The following is a 15,727-nucleotide window of genomic DNA, read 5'->3' as shown; positions in this document are numbered from 1 at the left end:
AGAGAGAAGTAGGGCTGGAGAGATGGCTTTGAGGTTAAGTCACTTGCGTAGGGCAAAGCCAAAGGACTCAGGTTCAATTCCCCAGGGCCCTCATAAGCCAGATGTACAAGGTAGCACATACATCTGAAGTTTGTTTGCAGTGGCTGGAGGCCCTGGCACACCCTTTCTCTCTCTGCCTGTCTTTCTTTCTCTCTCTCTCTCTCAAATAAATAAGTATAAAAATAATAAAAAATTGTAAAGTAAAAAAACGAGAGAGGTGAAGAAATGCAGTCAGAGAAAAAAAGAATCTCAGGTCTCAGGAGACTGAAATGCAGGAACTGCACAAACCAGGATAGCATATGTTCTTTGAGAAAGCCTAACAAAAGGAAAAAGGAAAAAAATGGAGGAAAAAAAAAAAAGATCTAGGTGTGTTGGTGCATGCCTTTAATCCCAGCACTTGGTAGGCAGAGGTAGGAGGGTCACCATGAGTTGGTGACCCTGAGACTACATAGTGAATTCCAAGTCAGCCTGGGCTCTGATGAAACCCTACCTCAATTAAAAAAGAAAAAAAAAAAAAAAAAAAAAAGAAAAAGAAGAAGAAGAAGAGAGAGAGAGAGCCAGGCATGGTGGTACATACCTTTTTTTTTAAAATTAGCATTTATTTTATGTTTTTTTTTTTATTGCCAACTTCTGTAGTTGCAGACAGTAAACCATCCATGGTAATTCCCTCCCTCCACTTTCCCGTTTGCAAGTCTACTCTCCATTATACCCTTCCCCTCTTAATCAGTCTCTCTTTTATTTTGATGTCATCATCTTTTTTCTCCTATTATGATGGTCTTGTGTTGGTAGTGTCAGGCACTATGAGGTCATGGATATCCAGGCAATTTTGTGTCTGGAGGAGTGCACTGTAAGGAGTCATACCCTTCCTTTGGCTCTTAATTCTTTCTGCCACTTCTTCCTCAATGGACCCTGAGCCTTGGAAGGTGTGAGAGATGTTTCAGTGGTGAGGGCACTCCTCTGTCACTTCTTCTCAGCACTATGGTGCCTTCTAAGTCATCCCATGGTCACCGCCATCTGAAAAGAGAAGCTTCTCTAGCCAAAAGTGAGAGTAGTATTGATATATGGGTATGAACATTAAGAGAAGTGCTTACTGGGCAGTTTGGCGAGCATAGTATATACATTTAGCCGGACACCAACAAATGTTATACCCCTAGAGCTCATGACTACCCCTGTTGTAGGTTTTCAGTATCAGGCATGTATTCCCTCCCATGGAGCAGGCTCCAGTCCAATTAGAGAGCTGTTGGTTTCTCCCATAACAGACATTTGCACCTGATGGCTTCTTTGGCCTGGCTGGCTAAATTTAAGGCTTGCAGTGTCCACTGTTGTTTATCTCCACTGGTAATTTCTCTTTGTTCCATGGAACTGCATGTAGCATAGCTTTTTCCAGCTGTCAGCTGCTCTACAGGGAGGAAGTTTTCATATCAGCTTCAGTTTGGTTTCTTAGTGACCTTACAGTGCAAGCATGTGGAGTTTTCAGCAATACGGTCTTAACATCTATTCCTGGTGGGAAAACAAGGCCCTTGGCAATGGCCTGTGATGTTTTGTGGGGTATCAGGTACCTCCCTAGCCAAGAACTCACTGGAAGGTATCCCATCCCTAGCACTGAAAATTTTCTAGTAACAATCTATGGCTTCTGGGTGTTCCATTGTCCAAAAAAATAGGTTTCCATATCATTTATTTATACCCTCTTAGATTTTGATTAGTTCTCCCCCTACCTTTCCTTTACTCAATCTCTTCCCTTGACCGCACTTAGGCCTTTCCATCCCCAGTAATCTGTTCTTCTACTTACATATATGTACAATACCATCTTCTTAAGTCATCCCCCCCCCGCCTCCCTTTATATCCCCTTTCTTTCTATTCCTTTTACCCTTTTCTATCTTATTGACCTCTGCTACTGAGTTTTATTCCAACTCACATAGAAGTCCAATCATTGTAGCTAGGATCCACATATGAAAGAAAACATGTGACATTTGGATTTCTGAGGTTGGGTTACATCACTAAGTATAATCCTTTCCAGATCCATCCATTTCCTTGCAAATTTCATAATTTCATTTTTTAAAATCATTGGATAGACCTCCATTGAATAATTGTACCACATCTTCATTATCTACTCATCAGTTGAGGGCCATCTAGGTTGGTTCCATTTTCTAGCTATATTGGGAATAGAGAGGCAATAAACATGGTTGAGCAAGAGTCTCTAAGGTAGTGAGACAAGTCCTTAGGATATATGCCTAGGAGTGGTATAGCTGGGTCATATGGTAAATCTATTTTTAGCTGTCTCAGGAACCTCCACACTGATTTCCACAATGGCTGAACCAGATTGCATTCCCACCAGCATTGTAGAAGGGGTCCTCTTTTTCTGTGCATTTATTGTCATTTGTTTTTTTTTTTTTTTGATGATAGCCATTCTGACAGGAGTGAGATGGAATCTCAAAGTAGTTTTTTTTTCTAGATTTTCCTTCCTAAACTGAAGGAATATGCAATGTTTATTGGACTTAGACAATTTTGTTATTGTGTTTTTTACAACTGGCTACTTTCAATTTTTTCAATTTTTCCCAATTACTCTTCTATAATTACTTGTTATTTTCAGAATGATTTATGAGTAATAACATTAAAGTATTTAAACTTCACAGAAACTTAAAAGCATAAATATTCAGTTTTGCACATATACAGGACACAGATATTTCATTTAATTATGACACATAAATACATTTTACTGACCACTAATAGTTTTATGTTACTACTAATCCACTAATAGTATCAAGTGATCATTTTATCAATTGAAATAAAAGCAGATTTCACATTTCAGTCCTATGTTTGCTAGAAGTTATCTTTCAGGACATCAGTCTCCAAAGAAACATGCCTTTTTCCAAACTGAAAACAAACTTATTTCAAAATATTTTTGATCCTTTATCAAGTACTGATATATGTTTTTCTTTACATAATTGTGACTCTTCAAATTTAAGTTGTCCTACCAAACCTCACCATATCCTTATGGACAAGGAGCCCATTTCCTTTCAACCTATAGCCCAATTCAAGATTCCATGCTCCCTTCCCAAAGCACAACTGCCTCCCATGTTTCATTCCATGCTGATTTATCAGCCCAGGCAAGATGAGCTTCAGCATGCACTTCAACTAAACGTGGCCTTCTTAACCACAAAGGCAGGTGATTCACCTTCCGCAAAAGACCCCAAAGTTCACCGGGTTATCAATAGAAGCCACTATTGTAATAACTGATCTGTTATATGCTTGATCAGAAAAGATATTGAGCACTGATACTTCAGGATGTTTTCCCCTTCAATTTTCTGTTGTTCCTACCATTTCTCCAAACTGCTGCTCTTGCTATGCTCTCAACAATGTACTTCCTTCTGGCTTCTGAAATGTTTAGTAAGCAGGCAGCCAAATGGAGTCCCAGTCTTCACAGCAAAAGCTGCCGTGAGCCCCAGTACCAGGGCGGCACTGCGCTCTCAAAAGCGGACCTGAAGCCCGCTCTCGGCCCGGCTCGGGCTCGGGCTCGGGCAGGGGCATCCCCGTCAGCCCGCTGCTTCGCGCCCTCCGGGTGACTTCCGCTGACAAGCACGTGAGGCGGCCTCCCCGCCCCGCCCGTCACGTGCGTGGTCCAGCAGGGGCCTCTGCCGCCCGGGAGGCCGCAAAGTAGTTTTAAATTGCATTTCCCTGATGGCTAAAGATGTACTTTTTAAAAGATGTTTATATGCCATCTGTATTTCTTCTTCTTCTTCTTCTTTTTTTGGTTTTTCGAGGTATGAAGAAGTGGCTTATTTAGTTCATTTTGAAGGTTCATAATCCAAATAGCATTATACAGGCTTTGTCATGTGCCCCCCGCATCCCTACCCTTAAACTGCATCCCCTCAACGTTGGAGGGATAGCAGTGGCTGAAGGAAGCAGTGACTGCTCTCCAACTAGGGGAAGACAGCGGCTTGGGAGGGACCAGGCTTACTGTTATGATGACACTCTTGTGAGAACTCAAGGGGTTAGATGAGAACTACCTTCCAAAAGCATGTCTCCAATGATTTAAGGACCTCTCACTGTGCCCTCTCCTCAAAAGTCCCACTGCCTTCTTTCCAGCAGCACCACCCTGCAGACAAGCTTCAGTCACAGTGGACCCCTGGGATACCCTAACCATAGCATGTGTTTTGCATTCTATCTTTAGAGTAAAAGCCATTTGTAAAGCCTTTTTTTCAGTGGTATGGGTAGCATGTTTGAAGTGAAAAATAGTTATTTTATTGAGCCAATTGCTTAGGAACTGTTTTTTTTTTTCACATTAGTTCATTGTATAAAGTAATGGGTTTCATTATGACATTTTCTTTTTATTTATTTATTTATATTTTATTTTTTGATAACTTCCATAATTATAAATCCCATGGTAATTCCCTCCCCACTTTCCTCTTTGAAACTCCACTCTCCATCATATCCCTTCCCTCTTTCAATCAGTCTCTTATTTATTTTTCCTGAGGTAGTGTTTCATTCTAGTCCAGGGTGACCTAGAATTCACTTTGTGGTCTCAAGATGGCCTCGAACTCACAGTGATCCTCCTACCTCTGCCTTCCGAGTGCTGGGATTAAAGGTGTGCACCACCATGCCTGGCTGTTCTCTTTTATTTTGATGTCATGATCTTTTCCTCCTATTATGATGGTCTTGTGTAGGTAGTGTCAGGCACTGTGAGGTCATGGATATCCAGGCCATTTTGTGTCTGGAGGAGCATGTTGTAAGGCATCCTACCCTTCCTTGGCTCTTAAATTTATTCTGCCACCTCTTCGCAATGGGACCCTGATATGATGACATTTTCATAGGATTGTATAGCTTATGTTTTGATCATATCTCCTCCTTAATTACCTTCTCTTGTTCCCTCTTCCTTCCTGTAGGTCCCTTCACCTTCCTAAGTTATCCTCTCTTTGACTTTCATGTTTTAGCAGAGAAAACATGGGATATTTGTCCGTTTGAATGTGACTTATGCCACTTTATGTTATGTATAGAAAGAACAATGATTACAACTATTTTAATTTTAGATCTCATTAATGGAATCAAATTGTGCTTAGTTTGTACAGTCTTAACATTTAAGGTATTATAGCTTAAAGTTTTGGCATGTAAGCAGGACAGATATTTTTCCTGGCTTTGAAATACTGAAAAATTCTTTTAAGATGTTGAAATTTGGGCTGGAGGGATGGCTTAGCAGTTGAGGTGTTTGCCTGCAAAGCCAAAGGACCCAGGTTTGATTCCCCAGGACCCATGTTATCCAGATGCACACGTGTCTAGAGTTCTGTTGCATTGGCTGGAGGCCCTGGCACACCCATTTTCTCCCCACTTTCTCTTTCAAATAAGTAAATAAAAATAAAATATTTTTTTAAAAGATATTAAAATCTAATAGTATTACAGAGACTAATACTTGACAGATTTATTTTATTTTATTTTTGTTTATTTTATTTATTTATTTGAGAGCTACAGACAGAGAGAAAGAGGCAGAAATTGGGGGGAGGGAAATGGGCATGCCTGGTTTTCCAGCCACTGCAAACACGTGCGCCCCCTTGTGCATCTGGCTAACGTGGGTCCTGGGGAATTGAGCCTCGAACTGGGGTCCTTAGGCTTCACAGGCAAGCGTTTAACTGCTAAGCCATCTCTCCAGCCCCAGATTTATTTTGTTTTAAATGTGTTCTGTCCAGCAGAAGTTTTGGTTGTTAGGGTTCTTAATTGGAAGCTTATACTCCTTTCTTTTCACTGGGGACTTTTACTAGTTATGCATACTGAGCATTTTCTAGCCCTGTGTAGATCTGCTCTGACATTTGGTCAAGCTGAGCCACAACTCATCATATGGGGATGTTATCATACAAAGTCAAGAGTTGTTTATAAGATAGTGTACTACAAGTGAATGTCTGTAGATGTGTTTAGCATCCCTTCAGGAGAAGAAACTTCTAAGTGAACTTTGTATCAGTCACTTTGTTGGATGTATTGCTTGTGACTTTGCCCCCAGTTGATAAGGCTCTGTTGAACATATTACTATGCTGCTTGCCCCCAGCTGATAAGGCTTTTCGGGACATGAAGGTGCTAAAGATGAGCCAGTCTATCATTGTGTCTGGAGAATCTGGAGCTGGGAAAACAGAAAATACAAAATTTGTTCTAAGGTAAGTCTTTAGCTAATGTGAAATATTTTGAACTGGTTGGTGTTAAAATGGTGGTAAAAATGTTTAACATACAACTTACTACTTTAATCATTTGTTAAATGTACATTTTAATAATGTTAAACATATTCACATTGTTGTCCAGAATTTTTTCTCAAAACCTGAGATGCTTCATTTATTAAGCTATACTACTCAGTTTCTATAGCTGCTTTGAATTCTGTGAATTTAACTATTCTAGGTACCCTGCATAAATAAAATTGTATAGTGTTATTCTTTCCACGACTTTTTTCCTTTTTTTTTTTTTTCCACTGCAGCTCAGGCTGACCTGGAATTCACTATGTAGTCTCATGGTGGCCTCGAACTCACAGCAGTCCTCCTACCTCTCTGCCTCCCAAGTGCTGGGATTAAAGGTGTGCACCACCACACCCAGCTTTCCATGACTTCTTTATTTCATTTAGCTCAGTATGCTTTATTATTCATCCATGTTTGGTCAGTCATGGTGACATGTGCCTGTAATCCAGGCTGCTTTGGAGGTTGAGGCAGGAGGATTGTGTTAGAGACACTGGTGTCAGCCTGGAGAACACAGTGAAACCCTGTATATCAGTCTGAAATGGGAGGGGAGCAGCTCTGCTCTTGGTGAGCTCTGCTTGAATGAGTTTTTATCCAGGAAGCAGTAAAGAGTATACCATTTCAGGGCCATGAGACAAGTACAGGGCTGTTAGAGAAATGTAGGTAGTGGACTTTTATTAAACAGGATTCAGAATTATCGCAAAGATAGGAACTGCAAACTTGATTTCAAGCATTAAAGCACCCCTAAGGATAGCAGCCCTGAAAGTGGGTAACTCAACTTGAGAACTGAATTCAGGGGCCTTAAAGTATGTTGAAACTGTTGCTGCCTATGATTGAAAGTGTCTTAAACTGATTGTGTATTGAAAGTTTAATAGTAACATAGAATTCTGTTGAAAGAATGTGGGCTGAAAGAACAGATAAGCTTGACCTGTCAGCTACCACCAGAGAAGTGTTAGAAGTAGCCAGCCACCACTGCAACATTGTTTCTGGCTAAACTCCCAGAATGGGGAATTCCAGAGCCCCAACCATCCTGTCCCTAGTCAATCATTGCCATTCAGAGTTAACCAGTCAGTTCCCAGGAGTGGGGAATTCCTTCCAAATCAGGTTCTCTAGAGGAACAGAAGTGGTAGAATGAATATGTATTAAAAAGGGAGTACATAGCTTTAATCCCAGCACTCAGGAGGCAGAGGTAGATGGATCACTATGAATTTGATGCCACCTTGCGACTATATAGCAAATTCCAGGTCTGCCTGAGGCCAGAGAGCAAGACCATACCTTGAAAACCAAACTAAAACAAAACAAACAGGTGGGGGGTGAATTTGTTGGATTAGCTACAGTGTACAGGCTGTCTGCAATAGCTGTCTAGAGAACCTGGTAGCTGCTCAGCCCACAAGGCTTCATGCAGGTGGGGTTCCAGTGTCCAGCGGATAGCCAGAGGGTAAACACATGCACTGAGTAAGAACCATTGGTAGCCAGACTAAAGAAGGACGTCACGTTCTCTTGGAGCTTCCTTACATATAGTTCCCCACCGGGAGGGCCACCCACTCCAGAGGAAGCATTTCTTCCCTCCGTTTATACTTGGAAGCACCCACACAGCACAGACCTGCTCAAACCTCTCTCACAGGATTCCCAGTATGATCAAGTTGGAATAATTTAACTGTCATACCCGTCTCTTAAAGAAAAATGTAATTGCCTGTTCTGTATGTGCCCTATCTTGTAGAATGTATTAGAATTTCCTCCCTAAATTTTAGGGCTGAATAATATTCCATTGTAGACATTTACTACATTTGGGTTATTTGTGCATTTGTTGATAGGAACTTGAGTTGATTCTACTGAAATAGGATTTACTTTGGGGATTCAAACACAAACTGAAAACCTGAGCTCATGTCTGCTTTACTTAAAAAATTGAAATAAAACAAGACTGAGTAGGGTTATTTTTATGAATTATTATATTTACAAAGGTCAGGAGGGTTGGAGAAGAGTCTGCAGATCGAAGAAGGGGGGAATGGCTGGAGAGGTTAGTTTGAGAACCAAAGGGTAAGGAGTGGAAATGTCCACATAGTCTAAGGGCCCAGGTGTATCCTTTCCCTCTATGGCAGCAGCTAAGCTGCTGGGGTAGAAAGGCCAAAACCTTACCGGTGGCAAAAACCTCAGATGCTGAGAGACGATCAGCCCAGGAGCCAGAAAAGAGGAAGAAGCCCACTAAAAGCCTCGTGAGCAGCCAGGCTTTTTTTTTTTTTTTCCATTTTATTTATTATTTTTATTTATGAGAGGGAGAATTGGCACACTAGGGCCTTAGTCACACTGTAAACGAACTCCAGATGCATGTGCCACCTTATACACAAATGCCATCTGTGTGCATGTGTCACCTTGTGCATCTGGCTTACATGGGTTCTGGGGAATTGAAATTGGGTGCTTGGACTTCACAGGCAGGTGCTTAACTGCTAAGGCTTTTTATTTTGTATCTGGGGCAAAATCTGAAAGAAACCAACACACCTGGGTACATCATCCAGAAGTGGCTGGGCTTAAATGCATGGACCTGAGTAATTCCAGCTCTGCAGCAGCAGACAGCAAGGTGAATATAAGCGGTCATTTCCTTCTCACTACTATGGCTATTTAAATAGTGCATTTCAAAAGTGAGGTGACAGATATTTAAATGGGTTAAAAATTTTTTTGAGGTAGGGTCTCGCTTTAGGCTGACCTGGAATTCACTATGTAGTCTCAGGGTGGCCTTGAACTCATGGTAGTCTGCCTCCCAAGTGCTGGGATTAAAGGTGTGTGCCACTATACCCAGATAAATGGGTTAATTTTTAAAAAGGATTTTATTTACTTATTTATGAGAAAGAGAAAGAGAGAGAGAGAGAGAATGAATGGGTGGACCTCTAACCACTGTAAAGGAACTATAGACATATGCACCACCATGTACATCTGGCTTATGTGGGTTCTGGGTAGTTGAACATGAGTCCTTAGGCTTCTCAGGCAAGCAACTTAACCGATAAGCTATCTCTCCAACCCCCTGAATGGGTTAATTTTAATACCTTTATATACTTTATGACATAGTTTTGTAGTGTGGGTACTATCATTAAAAAACAAACAAAAAACTGGACTTCCTGTTAAGATGGCAGCTTAGGTACCACGCCAAAACAGCCTAGGTGGGGGGGGAGAAGACTGAAAAAACTCAGCAAAATACACACTAAAAAAGTGAGGTGTATAGGAAATTGAAATGGCAGTGGAGAAGTAGAAGAGATCCAGAGCCTGCACAGGCTGGCCAAAGCGGCCCCGGTGGGTCCGTCAACTGCGGTGGTGGCAGTGCACCAGAAAGCCGCCAGGCTCTGCTCCAGCCACAGGAAAAGCCAGGTAAGGGGAGCTTCCACTCACACTGGAGCTCTCCACAACTCAGGAAACGTGAAGGGAGAGCGGCAGTGAGCAACGGAGGAACAGATCACAAGGTAGAAGGACATGTGGAACAGCGAGAGAACCAGAGCAGCTGTGGCTCCCTCCTCTCCCCAACCACCTGTGCCCAGTTCCAGTGAACAGAGCAACGGTCCCAGGACCCAGCCACAACAACTTGAGCCAACAGCAGGACCCAAGCAGGAGCAGAGTCCGGCAGCAACATCAGCGGATCCAGCACCAGCAGCAGCGGCTCCAGCAGTGGCACATCCAGTAGCAGCAGCACGGCAGATCCAGCAGCAGCAGCTTCAGAGGCAGCAGTTGCAGATCCAGCAGCAGCACCGGAGGATCCAGCAGTGGCAGCTAAAGTAGCAGCAGCAGTGGCAGCAGCAGCAGTGGACCCAGGAGAGATGACAGACCCAGCAGCGGCAGCTTTAGCAGCAGTGGCGACAGATCCAGCAGCGGCAGCTTCAGGAGCAGCAGTGGCGGTTTCAGCAGCGGGGGTGCCATCTGCAGGGCCACAGTTGCCAGGCTCGGTTTGCCCCGCAGGAAAACCCAGTGCCCAGCTCCAGAAATCAGAACAGCAGCCCAACGACCCAGCCAGCAACTTGACTGAGACCAAAATCATCCAAAAAGGTAACTGGGATTGCATCAGGGAAGGTTCTTACTTGGTCACAAGCTGACTTGGATCCCTCAACAGTCCAGAAATCTTAACCTCTTTGTTGATAGAGGATCTGGTTGTTATAATAACTACTCTTGCATAAATATTCGGTGCTGTTTTTGATTGAATGTGTACAGTGTTTAGTTAAATTTTAGAATCTACCTGTATTTTATTCCACTCAGCCTACTTGAATACTCCCATAGCAGGGAAACAACCCCTAGGAACATCTTTGTAGATACTCTGAGAGTCTTAAGAGCCACACCTAACACCTTAAGCGCCAACCCTGAAGATATTTAACATCAAATCAATTGATACAGCTAAGAATACCCAGATAGCTAAAAAAGCCAAGCATTAACTTAATCCAAGATGCAAAAATATATACATTATAACACAAGAAACACTAAATCAAGACAATATAAATCCACCTAAAAGTATTACTGCATCAGAAATGACCTCCAGTGAGAACAAGTTAGAGGAAATGCCTGAGAAAGATTTCAAAAGAATGATTGTAAACATGTTCAAAGAAGTCAAAGAACAAATCAAAGAAATCAAAGAAGAAATGACAGAGGAAATCAAAGGAATCAGAGAGGAAATCAAAGAAGATGCAGGACATAAATTTAATGAAATAAAGAACGCAATACAAGACATAAATAAGGAAATAGAAATAATAAAAAAAAAACCAGGCAGAATTACTAGCAATGAAGAACACAGTTAATGAAATAAAAAACTCTGTAGAAAATCTCACCAGTAGAATGGATGAAAGAGAGGACAGAATATCTAAGCTAGAAGACCAGGTGGCAGATCTAATACAGTCCAACAAAGAGAAAGACAAACTTACAGAAAAGTATGAGTGGGAATGTCAAGCTATTCAGGATACTATGAAAAGATCCAATATAAGAATTCAGGGCATAGTAGAAGGAGAAGAATTCCACTCCAAAGGTATAGTAGGTGTCTTCAACAAAATCATAGAAGAAAACTTCACCCAAATTGGGAAAGAGGTGCCAATGCAGATACAGGAAGCCTTTAGAACCCCAGCCAGACAAAACCTGGAAGAAACCTCTCCTCACCAATTATAATCAAACTTCTAAACACACAAACCAAAGCAAAAATACTGACAGTAGTTAGAAAAATCAAGTTACCTACAAAGGCAAGCCCATCAGGATTACAGCAGATTATTCAACACAAACTTTAAAAACCAGAAGGGCTTGGAGTGATGAATTCCAAGTTACAAAAGACAGTAACTCTTAACCAAGGTTACTTTATCCTGCAAAGCTATCCATTCAAATAGAATGAGAAATAAGGATATTCCATGACAAAAGCAGGTTAAAGGAGTATTTGAAGACAAAACCAGCTCTACAGAATATACTTGATAGGATCCTCCATGCTGAAGAAAAGGAAAAGTATACATATAAGGAACCTAGAAAAAACAAGCAATACTCAAATACTTGTTAACAGAAGAGAGCACAGGTAGAACCGGAACCACAAGAAAAAAAAAAAAAAAGGCAAACATAAATACACACCTTTCAATATCTCTTAATATCAACGGCCTCAATGCCCCAACCAAAAGACATAGGTTTGCACACTGGGTTAAAAAGCAGGATCCTACAACTTGTTGTCTCCAAGAAACTCACCTTTCTACAGAGGATAGACATTATCTTTGGGTGAAAGATTGGAAAATGGTGTTTCAAGCAAATGGGCCTAGAAAACAAGCAGGGGTTGCTATCCTAATATCTGACAAGGTAGACTTCAGTCCAACGTTGGTCAAGAAAGATAAGGAAGGTCACTTCATATTGATTAAGGGAACACTCCAACAGGAGGACATTACAATCCTAAACATATATGCACCTAACATGGGGGCTCCCAAATTCGTCAAACAAACACTATTAGAACTAAGGTCACAGATAACACCAAACACAGTGGAGGTGGGTGACTTTAACACCCCACTCCCTTATGAACATAGATGCAAAAATTCTCAACAAAATATTGGCATACAGAATACAGGAATATATCAAAAAAGATCATTCACCCTGACTAAGTAGGCTTTATCCCAGAAATGCAAGGATGGTTCAATATACACAAATTTATAAATATAATACATTATATAAATGGGTTGAAGGACAAAAATCACATGATCATCTCATCAGACTCAGAGAAAGCGTTCGACAAAATCCAACATCCCTTCATGATAAAAGTCTTACAGAGACTGGGAATAGAAGGAACATATCTCAATATAAGAAAGGCTATTTATGACAAGCCTACAGCCAACATATTACTAAATGGGGAAAAGCTGGAAGCTTTTCCACTAAATTCAGGAACAAGACAATGGTGTCCACTGTCCCCACTTTTATTTAATATAGTTTTGGAAGTCTTAGCCATAGCAATAAGGCAAGAGACACACATAAAAGGGATACAAATTGGAAAGGAAGAGATCAAGTTATCATTATTTGCAGATGACATGATTCTATACATAAAGGACCCTAAAGACTCTACTAGCAAACTGTTAGAGCTGATCAAAACCTACAGCCATATAGCAGGATACAAAATAAATACACAGAAATCAGTAGCCTTCATATATGCTAACAACAAACACACAGAGGATGAAATCAGAGAATCACTCCCATTCACAATTGCATCCAAAAAAATAAAATACCTTGGAATAAACCTAACCAAGGAAGTAAAGGATCTCTACAATGAGAACTTTAAAACACTCAAGTGAGAAATTGCAGAAGACACTAGAAAGTGGAGAAACATCCCTTGTTCCTGGATTGGAAGAATCAATATTGTGAAAATGGCAATCTTACCAAAAGCAATCTACACATTTAATGCAATCCCTATCAAAATTCCAAAGGTGTTCTTCATGGAAATAGAAAAAACAATCCAAAAATTCATTTGGAATCACAAAAAACCTCACATATCTAAAATAATACTAAGCAACAAAAATAAGGCTGGTGGTATCACCATACCTGATTTTAACCTATACTGCAGAGCCATAGTAACAAAAACAGTGTGGTACTGGCACAAAAACAGACATGTAGAACAGTAGAACAGAATAGAGGACCCAGATGTAAGCCCAGATAGCTATAGCCACCTGATATTCATTAAAAATGCCCAAAATACTCATTGGAGAAAAGACAGCCTCTTTAGCAAATGGTTTTGGGAAAACTGGATATATATCTGCAGAAGGATGAAAATAGATTCTTCTTTCTCGCCATGCACAAGAATTAAGTCCAAATGGATTAAAGACCTTAACATCAGACCTGAAACTCTGAAACTGCTAGAGGAAAAAGTAGGGGAAGCCCTTCAACATATTGGTCTTGGCAAAGACTTTCTGAATACAACCCCAATTGCTCAGGCAATAAAACCACAGATTAATCACTGGGACCTCATGAAATTACAAAAGACATTGTACTGCAAAGGTCACGGGGAAAAAACAAAGAGGCAACCTACAGAATGGGAAAAAATCTTTGCCAGCTATATATCTGATAGAGGATTAATATCTAGGATATACAAAGAACTCAAAAAGTTAAACAATAAGTAATCAAACAAGCCAGTTAAAAAATGGGCTATGGAGTTAAATAGAGAGTTCTCAAAGGAAAAAATATGAATGGCATATAAGCATCTAAAAAGATGTTATATGTCACTAGTCATCAGTGAAGTGCAGATTAAAACTACATTGAGATTCCATCTCACTCCTATGATGTTAGGTAACAGTAGAATGACCAAGTTATTACATGTCCATTCTAGAAAATATTATGAAATTATTTCAATATACCTGTAATTATGTAAGATGGTAAACATGATTATGAAAGAATGTTAAAAGGATTAACAAGGTGCATGCGTACTATGTAAAGTAATAGCTTTACTTGGACAATAACTGGGAAAATGTATGTAAATATAAAAATAAATACCTTAGCAAATGAAAAATAAGGATTAAAAAACATTTTATATGGAGGCTAATCTGTAGGGTTTTGAAAGCCAGCTGTGACACGTTATTTGTGGGAGAATTCTATAGAAGACCAGTTTTAGTAAGGCAAAGGGAGTCTAGCAATATTCCTTCAAAATCCAGAATGCAAATGGATATTCCATTCTTTGTTATGTACTGCTTTTTAACTTTTTGCTGATAACTTCCATACATATAGGCAACATACTATGATAAAAATTTCCTCCTACCACCATCTTTTTTCCCTCCCAAATCCTTCTTCCCCTGAATCTCTTTTTTTTCCCAAGTAGTACCTTCTATTTTGATGCCATCCTTTTCTTTTCCTCTTACTACGGATGTCTTTTGTACATAGCTTTAGCCACTGTGAGTTCCTACATACCAAGACCATTTTGTATGTATTATAGGCAGTCCTCCCCTTTCTTTGGCTCTTAAATTCTTCCTGCCACCTCTTCTGCAGTGGGGCCTGAGTCTTGGAGGTTGTGTTAGAGATGTCTCAATAAGTGTTGAACACTCCACTCTTCTCAGTACTTAGGTGAGTTTTGAGTCTCTCCAGTGATCACCACCATCTGCAAAGAGAAGCTTCTCCAACCAAAAGTGAGAGTAGCATTAATATATGAGTATAAACATAAATATTTAGAGGGCATTTTGGTGGGCATGATATATCCATTTAGCCAGACAACAGGAGTCATTTCCCCTCTAGTTCTTATCACCTCTACAGCTATAGGGTTGTGTGTGTGTTTCAAGGTAGGGTGTTACTCTAACCCAGGCTGACCTGGAATTTACCGTGTAGTCTCAAGATGGCCTCAAACTCATGGTGATCCTCCTACCTCTGCCTCCTGAGTGATAGGATTAAAGGCATTTACCACCATACCTGGCTTGCCATAGGCTTTTAATTAGGTTTTCAGTACCAGGCAGGAATTCTTTTCCTTGCAGCCCTCCAAATGAAATCAAAGAGCAGTTGTTTTTCCCCCAAACAGACATGCCACTCATTGCACCAGTATGTACATTTGGCCTGTCTGGACAGCTGTAAAGCTTGCTGGGTCCACTGCTAGTTAAGACCATTGATGACTTTTCTTCTCCAAAAGGCTTGCAAAGCTCTTTTCAGCATCCTAACAGCTAGTGAATAGGGAGGAGAATGAGTTTTTGAAATCATTTTTTACCTTAAGCCATTGATGAGTGCCTTTTTTTTTTTTTTTTTTTTGAGGTAGTATCTCACTGTAGTCTCAGGCTGGCTTCAGACTCACAGCCAACCTCCTATCTGTGCCTTCTGAATGCTGGGATTAAAGGTGTGTGCCAACACTCCTGGTAGGCTTTTTTATTTCTACTTCTCTTAACCATTTCTCTCAACAGATTCCTTTTGCTGCCATGAAATTTAATTCTCAACCCTTTATTTTGAATCATAACATTTAAAAAATGGAAGGAACCCTACCACTCATTATGATTTCCTTCTTTTCATGTACATACTCAGGGGAGTTAACTCCAGTGGTGAAGTTG

At 40.5% G+C, this 15,727-nt stretch overlaps 1 protein-coding gene across 1 annotated transcript in view; it reads left to right on the top strand.

The window, feature by feature from the left end:
* Myo6 (myosin VI) overlaps window positions 1-15,727 on the top strand; it is a 235,266-nt gene that overhangs the window by 117,916 nt on the left and 101,623 nt on the right. The window contains exon 6 of the mRNA XM_045160127.1: window positions 6,071-6,176. Coding sequence (XP_045016062.1) covers window positions 6,071-6,176 — 106 coding nt within the window. The remainder of the gene's footprint in view (window positions 1-6,070; window positions 6,177-15,727) is intronic.

This window comes from Jaculus jaculus, chromosome 10, assembly GCF_020740685.1.
Source record: "Jaculus jaculus isolate mJacJac1 chromosome 10, mJacJac1.mat.Y.cur, whole genome shotgun sequence".
NCBI classification, from domain to species: Eukaryota; Metazoa; Chordata; class Mammalia; order Rodentia; family Dipodidae; genus Jaculus; species Jaculus jaculus.
This window is presented reverse-complemented; position numbering and strand designations above follow the sequence as displayed.